Source organism: Gallinula chloropus, assembly GCF_964237585.1.
Source record: "Gallinula chloropus genome assembly, chromosome: 22".
NCBI lineage: Eukaryota > Metazoa > Chordata > Aves > Gruiformes > Rallidae > Gallinula > Gallinula chloropus.
In genome coordinates, this window is record NC_140107.1 from 6741902 (window position 1) to 6759506 (window position 17605).

Below are 17605 nucleotides of genomic sequence, written 5' to 3' on the forward strand. Positions count from 1 at the left end.
CCACCCAGTACACTTCAGAGCATCCAGGACAATTGTTTGGACTTCTGCTTGTTACTCAGCGTGCACAGTACCGCGTCCTGGTTCAGAGCCACCTTTCACTTTAGCACTGCTGTAGCAAGTATTAATACTACAGTTCAGAAACAAACAGCACTGTGACCATATACATGATTTCTGGAAGGGAAGAGTGGAAATGAGTATTAAATACTACCCAGGTAAACGGTGTGCTACTGCAATTATCTCACAAGTAACTATAAGACTACTAAGAATGTAGCATTAAAAAACCTCACTGTAACCTTCCCACTCCACCATCCTCACTGAGGGGTTGACATCAACACCAGATATCCTCCCTCTGCAGGAATGATGATGAGAAAACCACTCCTCAATGACAGTGTGGACTACATAACAGCCTTTGAAGGAGTTTTGTTTCCTCCTGCCCACAGAGGGAGCTTAGAGCAAATATGAATCTAATTAAATCATCTTAGAAACAGGGACTTAATTTTCAGAGGTTCTTAGTAACTGTATCTAATAATTAAAGGAAAATGAGAGTTGACACAATCTTTTGAGACACCATGCCTTTATTATCTGCTCTTAGGGCTTGTGCTGTGAGAGAAAGAACTCACAAACTCTGTCCTGAGGAAAACAAGTTCCCTCTGTAGCCTTTTGCAGATCACTTAACCACTGCACTTCACTTTCCACAGCTAAGATGATAGCAGAATGCTAAAGATGAGTTAAAGCAAATCTCAGGATTCATCACACATGAAGCATTAAGGATTTCAAAGAATAGCAAATGTTTTGCTTCTCTAAGGCCAACTGCTACTTGGCAAATATGATATGACAATCTGAAAACTATTTAAGGTTTTAAAATATATTAAACCATATTCTCTGTCACATACATGCAACATTTATCTTTCAACTGCAACATACTTGTATGAAATAAGCAGGAGACCAGATACAGACCTGTCTGGCATTCCTTGTTTTGTGTGTGAGGTTTGCAGGAGGTGGCCTTAGTCTGTGTGATTGGCTTGCACAATAATGCTTTGTTTTTCAGAAGCCTGGGTGGTTGGGATGGTGGTAGCTTTAGGGCATCTGTCTGAGTACTAGCCTGTTTGGAAAAAATACAAATGAGGGCAGAGTCAGTACTGGTTTGGAGGATATCAGGAGTTTAGTATTTGTCCTCTACTATGGGAGGCTGAACAATTTAAAACTCTCCTTGCTGATAGAAATGATTGTTTAAAACTATTGCAAAACCAGGCTGCTAAAGTATTTGGTGCTTTATGGTCTTTGTCTCAATTTATTTTAATTAAACAACTGTCTTCTGTTGTTGTTGTTACCAGTGCAGTGAAAAAATCTGCAAGAAAGTTTGGTTTCTGTAGTCAAATAACCTCTGTAAACTTTTTACCTTGGAATCTTACTGATGGCAAAGATATAAAGAGGACTTATGTTAATATCCTTTGATGACTGCAAGTCTGGCTGATACAGATAGCCAAACAAAAAAACCAAACTGATGTGAAACCACTGAAAAGAAGTAAAAAATGAACAGAAATGCTGGCAGTATCAGTAGCCCTGTAATTTTTAGTCATGCATTCAAATAACAGGATCTATTTCATTAGGGAAAATTCACATGCTCATCCTTGACACTTCAGCTAAAGGCAAGGCTGTCAGTCTTCCACAACCTAAGAGCTAAACAATAAAATCTTCATCTTTTAAGAGAGTTACAAGATATATACCACATACCTCAAAGAGCTCAAGAATAGGAGCTCTAGGAGTTATTCACGGATAAGCAGTGACAATGGCTCCCCACAGCTCTGTTACCACACTACTGGGGAGTGGGGAAGGAAAGCTAAGCTGCAAGATGTTGGTCATGGCAGCCCTGGCAGCCCAGGCTGGTCCCCTTCCTCCCACTCTAGTCCTTCTGACGTCACATCCCACTTCTGTCCCCAAAGGGTAGCCACAAGTACAGAAGCCACCCCTGAACTTCTTGTGGAGTACAGCCATCTCTACAGAGATACAGTCTCACAAGCTTCACCTTAAAACATCTCATCAACCTGTCAATAGACACAGAAAGTCTTTTCTACCATACAAGTCCTATCCATTTAAAACCCCACATCTGCAAGCTGGATGATTTTTAAATCCCAATCCCCATCAGGAAAAGCAGTTACAAAAGGACGGTGCAAAATTCTTGGATACTTTACTTGTTATTGACACAATCTGGGCCAAAGTGAGAAAAAGAGGCTCTCGTAAAACTTACATCTCCTATTATTTTTGCTGTCACAGTAGGGACTGCACCTGTGAAGAGAGAAAAAAAGAAAGATACAAGAATAGTCTGTGTACTTCTCATCAAGGCCCATAACCCATATTCTGCCAAGGTCAAGAAAAAGAATTCCTGTTAAACCTCATTCCCTGGTGTATGAAGATAAATTTAAGTCATTATTTATATCTAGGTAAGGAAAGGACAAAACTGTAACCACCTGCACTGATGTGAAGCATAATGAAGTGGTGGCTGTTGTCCTCAGTGGCAAAGAACCCCGAACAAATAGAACAAATAGAAATGTTCAGGAATAGAGATTTAAAGATACAGGGATCTTATTCAGCACTCTTACCCTGTAAAACATTGTTGGAATTAACTGTAGGCTGGGCAGCAGGGGTGCTTGCGAGGGACACCACATTTGCTATGACAGGGGTCGAGTCCTTTCTCAAAGAAGGAGGGCCTGAAGAAGCAGCTGGTGCCATAGAAAGGTTTGCTGGACAGACAGAACAGAAGAAAACTAAAATAAGTAATAAGGTAATTTATAAAACAGCATTTCTGAAACAACACCCACCCTCCAGATTTATCTCCAAATGAAAGAGAAATGTAGGTGTCCAACAGCAGCCTTTCAGTTTAAACAGCAGCTGGTTCCACAAGCAAACTTCAGCTGTTTTCCAGTCACAGAAACATTTCAGAACTTCCCCCCAGCAAAGAACTTCACCATAGAAAGCAGGTTTCTCTTTGCAATAGTATGTGCACTCCAGCAGCATTCAGGAGATGAGATAACTGGATGACTCTCTGCACTCAGTATCCCACATACATTGTACAGGAGACAGACAAATTCCCAACAAATAAAGGGAAGAGGTGGACTTTACAAGGCTCTCCCAGAGAAATTCTTAGGGTCCTTCCATTTGAAAGCACCGCTCATCACCACATAACCATAAAGTACCTCATGTCACCACCAACTACTGCTCTGAGGCACTCCAGTACCCTGGCAGCCCCAGAGCCCACTTCCACAGAGGCACTGCACGTGCCTCACCTGGGACAGCAGGCACACTTCTGGCTGGCAGGCCCACTGCTGGGTTTGCTATCCTTACTACCAGCCATGTGTACTGACAAGACCAGAATGTCCCACGGTGTAATTATGGCCTCAAGTATGAAGATACTCCTCTATTCCTCATAGTGAGAGAAAACAGCTCCCACCAGTGTAAGCAGGAGACATGCACAATGTTTTAGAGGTGAATATAGCCTGGTGCCTACTGTAAACTTCCAGTTATAATTCTTTATTGCTTGTTGGGTACCTTACTGCTGCAGTCACCATCACTCAGGAGGAGATTATACCCCTCTTTGGGATCAGTGCACTTTCTGCCCTTTGTTTTGCTTTCACTTCCTATATCTCTGGGCCTTTCTTCCCTTCATGTTTCATTCCCTACAGACACTCACAGTCCCTACTCCTGTGGGCTTCATTCCCACCCTTTTTCCCATTCCATCTGTTAAAATAACCAGCAAGGAAACAGCTACTGCACACATTAATCTTGGCATTGATACTTCAGGAATCCAGACTTCATGACACAGAAATGTCTTCATATTCCTCCAGACTACACAGAACTGGCTATTTTAAGTTCATACATGGAAGTCTGTATTTACAACCATTAAGTCTAACAATTCCACCACTTGATTATTTTTCTTGTTAAATGAACACAAACATCCTACTGTACCTGGCTCTTATCAAGTACAAGAGACAAGCTAAGTATTTAACATGTCTTCAGTAGGTATCAGTACATTTTACCCCAATAAAATGGGCCTTTGTTTTACAGAAGTTATTGAACTGGTGTTGTTTCTTTAGCATTACAATCCAGATTTGGTATATGAAGCAGCCACACTTCATACCTGCAGAACTTTGAAACAGTCTGAAGACTGGAACTGAGCCCATTCAGTGGGAATGGGTAAGCCCACAAGGTATCTCTTAAGAAGTTCATTCAATTGACTTTCCAAATCAATGTTCTTATCCCTACCACACACACCAAAAGGCAATCCTATTTCCCACCTGTTTTACCTGTGTTGTTTGGGGGTGGAGGGTCAGAAACGGTTTGCTGATTACAGAACAACAGAATACAAAGCAGATTGCAAAAATGCTTGATCTCCCCTTGCCATTTCATGGACTCACTGAGTTTACCTTGTCTCTTACAACCATCACACTTTGCCATCTGTGAAAACAGAGTGAGGGAGAAATTAAACATACTTGTAAACAGCAACAAAAAGTCTATGTATAAAACCCTCTTTGAACCCTGCTCAGCAATTACAGCGTAAAGAAATCTGTAAGGATGCATCAGTTTTGCAGCAGACTATTCCGTGTCTGTCTCTCTGTAACCTGTATTTGCTTTTTTCTATATAGAAAACCTTCTGAGGGATTTACTCATGTCTCACATATATGTAACATATTTGATGGACACAGAAGTTATCTACAGGCAGTTCACACAGCTTGTAATGTACGGAGGTTCTTTTGGAGATGTGTTTACACTCCAGAAGATGCTATGTGAGAACACTGCTTACCTGGTAATACAAAACTGTGAATTTAGACATGCACTCCTCTGAACAAAACTCCTCCATTTTCCCCCCAAAATGATTCTGGACCAGTTTGGGGGATGCCTGTAAACAGTAACTGCACATTTTACAGTGGTTTCCCCAGCGCTTCGCCAAGTCATGTTTATAGAGCAGTTTGCAACCTAAAAGAAGAGAAAATAGCATGAACACAAAAGCTTCCTTCGGTATCAAAATGGTGTTTGCTTGGCTCTTTAGTTCTTATATTTAGTTATGCTTGTAATAATTTATCAAAACTTACCATTAAAATGTAAAATGTGAACAAAAGTCTGTGTTTCTAAACCTAAACACCTGTTTTCTCGCCGAAAAATATGAGGTGTGCCTTAGTAACACCAGTAATTTTAAGGCAAAATACTTCTGATTTGTCCAAGCCAGTCTTGCCCACTCTTACCTTCGCTACAGAATGTCTTATCTATGCCTGAGAATCGCACTGTCTCCTTGATAATCTTCTCAATTCTGCAATATTCACACATTGCCATTACACTGCTCCTCTTCTTATATTCATCGCAGCAGGTCTTCCCACAAAACTGGAACATTTTACCCTGCAACACAGCCAGGATGGTTTGGTTTCAATGCTTCAATTGTTTCACATCCTAGCTAATACATTTGAATTAATAAAAACTTAGAAGCATATTTACACCCTTGGAAATCAACAACAGATAGCACTAGGAAATAAGTTTCCCCATTTAACTTTAGAACAACAGCACAATTTCCTGCAGAAAGTCCTCACCAATGTGCTTTGTCCTGGAATTAAAAGGATTATCTCTGGGACCAAGAATCAGGAATGTGCTTATCTAGCCAGGCAATCATAGGGTTTGGGTTTTTTGGAGTGGGTGTCTCTCCCCATACCCACCCCTCCATTTTTAAGATCAAAGTGCTAGAATCAGTATTAATTTTGAGAAGGGTTAAACAATACCCAAATCAGTTCAAAATCCCTCCACAGCAGGTAAGCAACAGAGCTGTACTGACAGAGCATTGTATATCAGCTTTAATTTCTTGGGTTTCTGTTGAGAAATATGAACTTGAAAAGCCTTAGTCTGTATTACCTTGTAGTCAAGCAGCTCTGGTTTGGTTGCGAACAATCTGTTACAGTGCTGACACCTGAGTTTGACAATAGGGCGGGCAAAAGTGACTTGCTGGGACTGGGCAGCCAGCCTCTGTAGACCAGCTGCAGCTGAACTGCTCATGGAGCTGGGGGACACAGTCGAGGTGGTGCCACCCGCCGATACGGTCGCCCCCGAAGGAATGCTGACAATGACTTGACCTTGTGACAGAGGTACCACTGAGGAGTTCACTCCTGCAGGCTTGTTGAACAAATTCTGCAGGAAAGCAAATGGAGGAAGAGACATTATTTTACAGTATTACCTATTTTACCTGACATCACAGGGCCACAAAGATGATTAAAGGGCTGGAGCAGCTCCCCTACAGACAGAGGCTGAGGGAGCTGGGCTGGTTCAGCCTGGAGAAGAAAAGGCTGTGGGGGGACCTCACTGCAGCCTTCCAGCCCCTGAAGGGAGCAGAGAAACAGGAGGGGAATCAACTTTTTAGAAGGGTGGATAATGGCAGGACAAGGGGAAACAGATTAAAGCTAAAGGAGGGAAGGTTTAAAATAGCTATTAGGGGGAAGTTTTTTCCAGAGAGAGTGGTGAGGGGCTGGAACAGGCTGCCCAGAGAGGTCGTGGATGCCCCGTCCCTGGAGGCGTTCAAGGCCAGGTTGGATGGGGCCCTGGGCAACCCAGGCTTGGAGGTTGGTGGCCCTACCTGTGGCAGGGGGTTGGAACTCTATAATCCTTGGTGTCCCTTCCAACCCAGACCATTCTATGACTCACACTATTATTTATTCTACTAATTTGGCTAAGAAGAAATCCTAGATGTCACACCTGAAAAGCAACTACACAACTGTAGCTGCAGAAATTGCGTATGCTCCCATCTGACATAGCCAAGTGATACTGAGGGTTTGCAGAAATTTTACAGCTGTTGCACTGAACTTGAACACCTGAGGGTGAAACAGAGAAGAAAAAGTGATTTATGCAACACCAACTTGTACTGCAGATAATTTTGCACCGTGGATAGAAAACCAGAACACCAAGCCAAGGTACACACTGAAGCCCAAGGTGAAGTTTCTACAGATTCAGAAGTAGTTGCAGTGCCTGTTGCTTGCCAGATCCTTTAAGTAATCTCCCAGTATCCCCAGAATGTCAGTAAGCATTTTTCTGTTTTCCAAGAAGTTTGCCAAGCTTAATGCAACATTAGGCAGAGGTAACTAAGCTGATCACCCTGGAGAACAGGGGCAGAGAGGTCACAGTGGTGGTATGGCCTATGTCCACAGAAGTGGATTTGTCTAGCTGGGAAACCCACCAGCTGTCCTTGCAAGAGCAGAAGATAGATTATGATTTATTATCACATTGAAACTCTCTAAAAACAAAGCTGAAATGGCTGTATTGTCACTGTTAGGTTTATCTATGGTAGAAAGCCCTTCCATTCTCATCTCAGCACCTGCCTTAAAAAATAAGGCACCCCTCCTAAGAATATCAGCTTTAAATTATCAAGACAATTTAAGTTTAGATATCAGCATTACTACTCTAAAGATGTAAAAGGATAAAACTTACCTGCAGAAGTGACCATTTTTACTCTATATGCTGACAAGCAGTTAACAGAGCAAAACAGCTCAGTTTTTCCCAAGTTATTTGCGCTCTCGATCATCTCGGCTGAAGATCTCAGAGATTTACACAGTGTGCAAGGTGTGATTTTAGCTGACTTCTGTGAAAATAAGGAAATCTATCATTCTTTTTTATTAACCTGAAAATTAATCACCAGCCTATAAAGCATGTAAAAAGGTGCACTTGAAACAGCACTTCATTTTACAGCTGTATTACTTATGGTCATACCGATCGGGGTTCTCCGCTATGCTTGTGATCTTAACACTCTGAACGCCTGAGGTTGGGCTCAGTCTCAGTCAGGGTAAGCTCTACCTTTGTGGGCTGGTTTAAACAGTACCCAGGTTGTCAGGGTGAAGGCCTCCAAGTGCAAACACTGCTACATGTTCTGCTAGCTGTGGTGGTTTTACCCCGGCTGAGAGCCGAGATCCACGCAGCTGCCTGCTCCTTAAAGGAAAAGAGCAGGGGAAGAGGGAAGGGAGGGGGGTGAGAGGCAAGGGAAGGGAAAGGAACGGGGCAAATAACCCCAAAACCAAGAAACTAAGAGCCCGTGGGTTGGGATAAGGATAGTTTACTAAAATAGCAGAAAAATAAAATACAACAATGCTAACAGGACTTTAGAGCAAAAAATATATGAAGCTGTTGATACCCAATGCAGTTTCTCACCGAACCCACAGCTCAGGCCGTGCCACCCAGAGCCGTCCCGGGACCCGACCGTCCCCCAAAAACTGCGCATCCCGGAGCCGCCCCTGCTCTTCCTCTCATCCCCCCTGTTGTACTGGGCAAGACATAATTGGCATGGAATACTCTCTTTGGCCAGTTTGGGTCACCTGTCCTGGCTTCCTCCCCTCCTTTCTCATGAATAGAGAAATATGAAGAGCTGAGAAAGTCCTTGACTGTCTGACAGCAACTAAACCCATCAGGGTGTTATCAGCACTGCTCCCATTTTAACTCTCCAACACAGCATTCCATCCGCTGCTACAAATGAAGTTAACTCCATCCTGACTGAAACCAGGGCACTACCACATAACAAGCTCCTCATATCAGACTGCAGCATTTTTGCTGAGAAGCCACATTTTGCTTATGATTTTTAATACACTGGCTATGTATGTAAACAAAGTAACTTCATTTTATGAGAAAACAGGGAGGAGCTTCCTCTCTCACCCCAAAACTATCAGAATGTGAAGCTGAATGCTGTTTAAAAATCAATAAAAAATTGAATTAAAAGCGTTGAACGTACTGTATTTTCAGGAAGACTAACACATATGAGGTTCTGATGTGCATCTGCAAAAGCAGCATGAAATCCCTCTCCTTTCCAGCTTATTTAATTTAATTTCCATATTTGTTTCAGAGGACAGTTAATGTTCTAGGCAATTTTCTGGATGAAATACTTCTACCATATTTTTTTTTTAATTCATTAAGCCTTTCTTGGCCTAAGTGGCCTGAATAATGGGGCAGCAAAGTCAAGTCACAAAATGAAGTTACACTATCTTATGAGAGTGCAATTTTTCCTAAAGTAATTGCATTAAAATAAGTCAGTCAAAAATAATTGAGCTATTATATAAGAAATCAAGGTTCTCTCAACCACTCAGCACTTTGACTCCATTATAATCAAATTATAATATTAAAAATTTAAAAATGAAAGTCAAAAAATTACCAACTAATTATTACTTCTACTCTTCACTTAAATGTTACAATTTAATATCGAATACTCAAACAGGGAGCATCTCAAAGGCTGAAAAAAGTCCCAGTGGTCCACTGCTGAGTGGACCCACAGTGTCTTCTCTCACACTGGAATACTCTGGTAGCCAGTTCAGTGGTAAGGGAAACAGGGCAACATGTTTGGGCAAGGATTAAGCATGAAATGCCAAAAGGAATTACCCCTGTCCCTGGAGGTGTTCAAGGCCAGGTTGGATGGGGCCCTGGGCAACCTTGTGTAGCTCCAGGCCTGGAGGTTGGTGGCCCTGCCTGTGGCAGGGGGGTTGGAGCTCTGTGATCCTTGGGGTCCCTTCCAACCCAGAGCAGTCTGGGATTCTATGATCTTAGACCAAGACAGTAACGAAGTAATGAACTGGTAGATCGGGTGTTTCTTACAGCTGCCAAAAATCTAATCAAAGACAAATTTTTAATATTCTGTCAGATTATACCTGCTTGTATGCTGTCACACATGTTGAACTGCAGAACTTTTTGGACTGTCCCTCTATCTGAAGCACGTGGCACTGGCCGGAGCCGCTGTAGCAGTACCCCCCGCAGTTCTCACAGCAGTTCATGGTCAGGTTGTTCGCCGAGCGGAACTTGGAGAAGCAGGCGTCGCTGCAGAGCTTGTGCACCACGTTCTGGTAATTCACTTCATGTCTAATCTGGAAGATAAGAAAGGCTATATACCAAGAATAGAAGGAACGTGTACATTCAGCTCTGAGACAAGTTGTCCCCTTATCGCCACCTACAACTACCTGAAGGGAGGGTGTAGAGAGGTGGGCGATGGTGTCTTCAGCCAGGGGACATGAGATGGGACAAGGTGCAATGGGCTCAAGCTGGGCCAGGGCAGCTTTAGATTGGGTATTAGAAAAAAAATTTCTACTCAAAGAATTGTCAGGGCTGGAACAGGCTGCCCAGGGAGGGGCTGAGTCACCTTCCCTGGATGTGTTCAAAAAAAAGGGTTGATGAGGTACTTAGGGATATGGTTTAGCATAGAATGGGGATGGTTGGACTTGGTGATCTTCAAAGGGCTCTTCCAACCCTGTGACTCTGTGAAAAGAAATTCAAACAACAAAGAAGTCTGCAATTACCACCGCATTCTTCTGGCACATGCTGCACTTGGTTGAAATGCTGTTAGTATGAATAGCAACAATGGGTTTCCTTTTCAGTTCATATGTAGAAAGACAAGACTGGCTGCAGAAATCCTTACTGGAGTTTGTATTGTCAAACTGGGCAGTGATTACATCCTTTGGATTTAGAATGTCTCTATGGAAAAAAAGAAAAACAAAGATTTAATGCTGATTTCATGTTGCCATCCTTTCTTTTTCTGCAAACTAAACAATCCCTAAAAGAGGGTGGATTTGTTTAACTTGAAGTTTTTCTTCTTGCTGCTATAAGTGCCCAACTACAGTTTTCTTTTCCCAATGGGAAAATAGCTAGCAAGTACCATTCTCAATTAGATATTCTGTGGAATATTTTCTACCTGGATTTAAGAGTGGCCTGTAAATATCCTTTCTCTGGGACTGGGAAAGGGTAACTGGTTTGCATGGTTTTTACAAAAAAAAGAAAAAGCAGGACATGTGGAATAATTTCCTTTAGCAATGAAAATACCATTTGTAATGGAGTAGGGGAAAAAGAAGGAAAAACAAAGGGTCAGAATTTCTAATCTCTGTCCTGTTTAGTTCAAAACAGAATGACACATACTGTAACCTTCCACCTCTTATCTGCCATCCACAGTTCTATCTGTTACTGGATTTAACAAGCTGAACTTTCTCCTTATTTCTTCTCTCCTTTGAAGCAGTCATTAACAGAAAAGTTTCAAAGCCTTTAAGTCAAAAGACTGGGAGACAGCATTCCTCTGACTTTCTTGGTTGGAAGGATGCCTCTTCCTGTCAGAGGCAGACCATTTTTCAACAGAATAAATACAAATTACAGCCAACTTTATTACAAGGCCTTTTCACACTGAGATAGGGAGGGAAAGGAATAATTATTTCAAGTCTCAAGTTTAAGTTCAGTTGACCTTGTAAATCTGAAAGTAATAAATCTGCTGTTGAAGAAATGATCAACAAAGCAGCATCCTTTTGCAAAGTAACTTTTAACAACTGAAAATAACACAAAGGAATAATTCTCCTCTCCTCTACAGACTGCAGCACAATCATCCTGCAAAGTTATTTATTTGCCTCAACCTAATGGCATGGTAGGACATCTTAAAAAGCCTTCCACAAAGGTCTCCTTTTGATAACTTGGGCATACAGTAATACAAATGGGCACAAAATTTTAATCATTACAATGGTTTTTAGACCTGAAGATTCAGGCCTGTGTTTCCAACAGGACTGTGGAAAAATGTAGATCTTTTCTAAAGAACTTTTCCACATAGGCTCACAAAAGCAAACGTTGGCTTTCCACTCTCCAGGCTTAGATATGGATGCTGAGACCCCAACTAGCTAAAAAAAAAAACCTCCAATGCTTAATAAATTTAACTTCTCTACATCTTATGAAAGCAGCAGTGACATATTTTGATGAGCTAAGACCTACAGAAATTTAAGCTCACAGAATGGAGCCAGACTGGAAAGTTGGGCTTGTTTAGAATCTAAAGAAATACCCTGCCTGGGACGTACTAATTTACCCATGTTTTCTTTCATTTTGGGGATCTAATACACCCATTTTCATCTAGAAGAAATAACATATAATGTATTTTTTAAAATGTACTCATTAGTGGTACTGAGAGCACACCACCATCTTCACACGGCACAGAAACGCAGTGCCTTTCGAAATACAGGTTTTCACACTTGGCTCATTTAAACCAAAAGAAGACAAAACACTGCAGAAAAGAGGCTTTTAAATCCACATGTATGCAAAATCCAATTAACAGAATGAAAGTGAAAGCGGACAGACCAATTAACAAATAACTATCAGCCACGTTTTTTTGAAGGGGAAGCGTCACAGCAGCCAGCACAACAGAAACATGTGGCACATAAAGAGAACTGAAGCCTTTCATTATCTGCCTGGCTACCAATTATCACTAGAACAAACTAAACCACTGTCCTACTTTGAGCAGCTTGCGCAGGTTTTCTTGGTAGAAGCTGGTGGGCGAGAAGCTGGAACAGTGTATCCAGTGAGGCACAGTGTGGAGCAGAAGAGCTGGGTAGAGCCTTTCCTCTGGTATGCTGTTTGCCCCTTCTGCAGGATTTTTTTACAGCCAGAACAGGAAACCCGAACAGCTGTGGTTGGAACTGAAGGAAGCATTTTACTCATGCCAGAGGATGCCACAGCAGGCTGGAAACCTGATGACAGCTGTGGAGCTAAAAAAAAGAGAGAGAGAGAACAACACAGAGAAAACATAGAGTAACTGTTATGTATGTCCTGCACATAATTCACTCGTGCAAGGGGCAAGCACAAAGCTTATGATTTCATTTGTCAGGGTCTAATGGAGAATTAACTAGCAGATGAACTCTCCATAAATACATGCCCTGTGCTGGTTTTCTAAGTAGCAGATTGGTTCAACTACTCCAAAGACTGAGAATGCACTTTTAACATCTCTTTCACATGCAATTTTCCTTTGCCTCAAAAATACAATTATTTTTCAATTTCTGAATTTGTCTCTAAAACACATTAGTTATTTTTTTTCTACTGGGGTCAGACACAGCAAATGAAATGCAGAGTAAGCTGGAGCACTATTTGCAGAGGTGATATATTTTACAGATCTAAAGAAAGTTAGTCTTGCCCATTCCTTACCAAGAGGACTGCCACTGACTGAAAATACAGCACTGATTTTCAGCTCCCCTTCCTGAGTTTTTGGCTGTTGGCCGTACTCCTAAAACAAAGGAAAAGGAAAAGGAGAACAAATACACACATGTAATAACAGGTTACATGATTTCCATTCTTTCACTATGCTGTATTGAATCTTCAGGTCCTGGAGGACAAGAGTGAGTGTCCCAAGCCTGCTCCAAAGGCCAGGTTTAGAGATGTTGCTGTATGAGCACCATACAGAGAACCTGCTCAGAGGTTCACAGTAAACTACAACCAAGGGTGTCAGGTAGGAATGGAAAAGCACAGCTGCCCAGTGCATTCCCCCTTCCAGCTGTATTCCAAGACACCTCAGAATTCAGCTAGACAAAACTTCAGAGAAATCTCTGCTTTATGCTCACGCCAACTTTCCATCTAGAAGCGCTCTGCAGTCCATGCCCCCACTCTGTGAAACAAGCTTTATCTTCACATTCACAGATGATAATAATGAAGTAGAGACTGGAACCTCAATGGTGAGAAGTGTTCTGTACTCAACCACAAATTAAGTACCTTGGAGGAGCCCCAGGTGAAGCTTTACAGCAAGTCAAAGCTGGCACGACCACAGCCAGGGCACCACAGTCCTGACTTAGCCTGGCTTCAGTGAGCAAGAATAACCTCATATTTTCTACAGGATGAGAAAACCCCTACAGACAGTTGCTTGTGGAATAGCTGACATACTATAAATTACTAGCTTACTCCACAGCAGCTATTCATACTGTGACACCTTGCTTCCTGCTCGTGCTTTCCCTGGAAATCTGAACTGTAAAGCAGCTTGTAACACTCTACATGCAAATCTTAATAGGCTGAAAAGCATAATCTCTTGGACTACAGAGATGGTGAGATTTAACCTACTTACAGTCATTTGGGAGTAGTGAGGGCATGATGTCATGTTATGACTGAGCTGAATTCACAGTTGCTGTCTGGATGCAAGGTAAGCCAATTCAAAACCACTAAGCAAAATTAAGCTCTCCCTTTTCAATGGGCTGCTCCCTCAGCTTAAGCCCTCTCCTAAAATCACACACTAACAATCCACGTATTACACACTAGAACTTAACACTTCTCTTTCTCCCATGGGAAAACAACAAGTCTCTGTACTAGGACAATACTAGGGCAGGCAGACTATTTCTCAACGGGTTCCCCAGGAGAACAGGCAATGGCATGTGTTCATCCTGAGAACCATCAGACAGAAACAGTCTCAAGAGAAGCTTTGAAGCTGCATGTGGGCATGCTGTGATGACAAGTTTTAAAGCACCATGGTTGGGGTTTTTTTTACTATTACAACTTTGTTATTTGCAGAAATTAAGAGGTTTTTTTCAGCATTTTAACTGCAGTTTTATCCACAGTCAATACCAGTAAGAGAAATGGAGGCAAATCCTGACATCAACTGTGCGTGATCAAGCGTAGTTTCAAAGCAGTGTGACAGTGCTGAAAGCCAAGAGCCTTCAGCTCCAACTATCGGTTACAGCAGGAAATGCTCTCCTCTTCAGGATGCATGAAAAAGCAACTAACCCCACGTTCATTCCATTCTGAAGCAAAACAAAATGAACCTTCATCAATTCTCATACTTTTCCATTACCAGGCAGAGTTGATAATTACAGGATTTTACTCCAGGAATTAATCTTTTGAAGGACATGATACTTGACAGATAAATTATTCAAGCGCTCACTTTTACTTATTAAGACAATCTTAGATAACCACAGACATCTTGCATCGCATTCCCCACAAACCCACAGAGCAGATGCCATCTTGGGAGGACCAAAGGACAGATTTAACAACCTACACATGGTCTGACATCATATAGGCTTTAGGAAAAATAAAACCCAAACAATCTCGTGGACACTGAACAAATCAGAAGGGCAGTGAAATCCAAATAGTTTCAATTACTGTGTTTACTTCCTTATTTTATTAAGCCAGAAGTATTATTGGAAATGAAGAAAAAATGATGGGAAGACAGGCCTAGAGAGAAGAGGAGGGACAGCAGAAGCACACCAATGTTGCTAGAAAGGCTTGCACAAAGGCTTGCACAAGAACACCAGCCCTCTAACGTTGATGCACGTGGGATGAATCACCTCTGGAAGTTTTGCACACCTTTAGCTGCATGTAACCCAAATATTAGCAGTGAGGAGGGGGGAATTACAACCCAGATCATTTCCCTGGCATGACACGACAAACCAGTGGCAGAGAGACCAGTTAGAGCTCGGCAATTCTTGCCCCAGCACCACTCAAATCACAGGTCAGACTTTTTCCAGACTGCAAGTATTCAACTGTTACCTGTATGGCCATAAAAAGCACCAGTCTCAAATGAGCAAGTCACTTTGAGAGATGCTTAAATGGACTTCACTGATGTGTACATATTTAAGATTGCTAAGGTAAGACCTCTAAGTGTTAATTTAAAACAAGAACAAACAATGAAGCACTGTTCTTGCAGAGAGAACCTTTCAGAGGGAAGGTGCAGGAATAGCACTGTTTCAACTACACATCTCTACCTGTGACTACTCAGAAAATACTCATTAAAACAGGATTTACACCTTACTTCCTAGTGAGAGCGAGTTGAGGTAGTGTCTGCATCACCACAATTTTCATACTGAGAAGTTTTACAGCACTTTGCTTTGTCTCTAACTGAAAAGCAGAACAGTTTCAGCGACATGGTAACATGACATCAGAAACTTGGGGTTTTGGGTTTCATGGTAGTAGAAGAGGGAAAAATCCTTTTACTAAACTATGTTCTTCAAGTTAAATTTCGGTCAACAAACCAAATAAATTGCTGAATTTATGTCCAGCTTATGGGGTCAGCTGTCAGACCAAAGTGAGAAATGCAATGGGAAACTTACCTCAGAATTATCAGGTTCATCTTTAATTTTGTCTAATAGTCCCTGCTGTGGGGCCATAGCTTTATCATATTCGTCATCCAAAGGCTCCTCCTTAATTCTAATATTTGGTGCAAAGGAATTCCCCAGCTCTTGTCCAATAGATTCCTTACTAGAAAATAGGTAGCTAGACTCCTGAAACAATAATATGAAAAAGAATTCACCCTCCTGCATCTGCAACGAGGAGTTGGGCTGCTGCCAAGGGGAGTTTCTGTTGCAGACCAAAAGAAATGGGTCCTGCCACTGGAAGGTGGGAGAAATGTCAGGCAGCAGCTGCTGCCTCTACCTCCCTGCAGCACCCTCTCTCTTCCCACCCCCAAGCCTTTCCACTCCTTTGGACACAGCAGAAGCCACCCAGCTCTCTAAGTTGGTTGTCAGTAGGGGCATTCGGTTGTTTGGGCAGTGTTGCCTGTTGATACAGCTGTTCCCTGTCTCATCTGGAAAAAAGGCAGCAGGTCAGATGGATGCATCCAGCTCTAGATTCGGCTCACCAGTCAGTCAGACCATGCTGAACATGAAAGTAGCTATCAAAAGAATCCTCAATCCAAAGAGAGGGTCAGTAAAATTTTACAAAATTATATGCACTGTTTAAGTAGCAAAGAGGTCTAAGAGTCAGAAGATCAGGTTTTCTTGATACTCATTTTTACACTCAAATACAAAATACGTATTTTGAATTATTCCAGTATATTGCTGCACTTGCAAAAGTGTTTGAAAGATCTATAGCTTACCCTGAAGTTAGTTTCTGGAGTTTGTGGCGCTAACTGCGTCCGTAATGTTTCTTCTACTTGATTATGAACTGAGGAAAACATATACATTAAATAGAAATGAATACAGGTTCCAAGGCATTTCCTTTAAAACTATCTAGAGCTTCATCCTGATCCCCAACCCCGTATTCTGACAGCACCTCAGAAATATTCAACTACTCCCTTTCTCCTCCCTGCAAGTAAGATGGCAATCCTTAAAAGAGAACTGACAATTTAGTACTCTGCTGGCTCATTATTTTCCCATTCCAGCAAAATGGTTGTAAAATTCTGAGAAGAACTGTTCGTTGAGAATTTCCTACACCCCAGTGGGGTCTGAACTAGCCTGTGTTTCAACATTTAAATCAGAAAATGTTTTTCAGAGCAACAATGTTCATTCTTTGCTGTTCTGGTCTTCTGCCTTTTCCTCCCTCCTCAGGAAATTGGAGCTGATGTTTTTTTTTAGCATGAATATTAAGTATTTAAATATTCTGGATTTACCTGGAAACTGGATGTTGCCTGTGAGCATCGACTATTGCTGTTCCAATTACTACTCTACTTGAGGCTGCTCAGCTTTCAGCCACAATCTTGTAACTGTAGGTATTTACAATTCTCTGAAATAACATCGTTTACACAGTACTATTCTTTACTTGGAATCTACCTTAAGGTAAAAGATAAGAGACATCTTTAACTCTTCTTTATTTTAAAGACATCTGTATTGCTTCTCTATCATTTATGCAACCTGGAAGCACTGATTTTAAGATGCTGTTACTAAACATACAAAGTTTCAAGATCAGAATTGTAAGCTGTGAATCTGAACAAGCAGCCAGGAGGCTCTTGCTCCTTGGCCTACCCTCTTTCCATACTGTGTTCTGAGTAAAACTAAACTGCACATGCCAGCTTGGTTATTCTTAACTCCTTCATTCGCTGTTCTACTGTGACTTTCCGAGCTTGGAAAGTCAAAAACAAGTGAGTGGGCATCGAGACTACTGGTGACTGTCAGGCCCCTCA

The 17605-nt window shown here is 41.8% G+C and overlaps 1 protein-coding gene across 1 annotated transcript in view; it reads right to left on the reverse strand.

Annotated features, from left to right (window-relative positions):
• ZMYM4 (zinc finger MYM-type containing 4) overlaps positions 1 to 17605 on the reverse strand; it is a gene marked incomplete at its 5' end in the record, with an annotated part of 42452 nt that overhangs the window by 11778 nt on the left and 13069 nt on the right. Inside the window, 15 exons of the mRNA XM_084274431.1 lie at positions 958 to 1102; positions 2249 to 2286; positions 2601 to 2741; positions 4302 to 4452; positions 4799 to 4971; positions 5238 to 5388; positions 5893 to 6165; positions 6727 to 6842; positions 7456 to 7606; positions 9651 to 9863; positions 10293 to 10467; positions 12251 to 12503; positions 12937 to 13015; positions 15819 to 15989; positions 16583 to 16650. Coding sequence (XP_084130557.1) covers positions 958 to 1102; positions 2249 to 2286; positions 2601 to 2741; positions 4302 to 4452; positions 4799 to 4971; positions 5238 to 5388; positions 5893 to 6165; positions 6727 to 6842; positions 7456 to 7606; positions 9651 to 9863; positions 10293 to 10467; positions 12251 to 12503; positions 12937 to 13015; positions 15819 to 15989; positions 16583 to 16650 — 2298 coding nt within the window. The remainder of the gene's footprint in view (positions 1 to 957; positions 1103 to 2248; positions 2287 to 2600; positions 2742 to 4301; positions 4453 to 4798; positions 4972 to 5237; positions 5389 to 5892; positions 6166 to 6726; positions 6843 to 7455; positions 7607 to 9650; positions 9864 to 10292; positions 10468 to 12250; positions 12504 to 12936; positions 13016 to 15818; positions 15990 to 16582; positions 16651 to 17605) is intronic.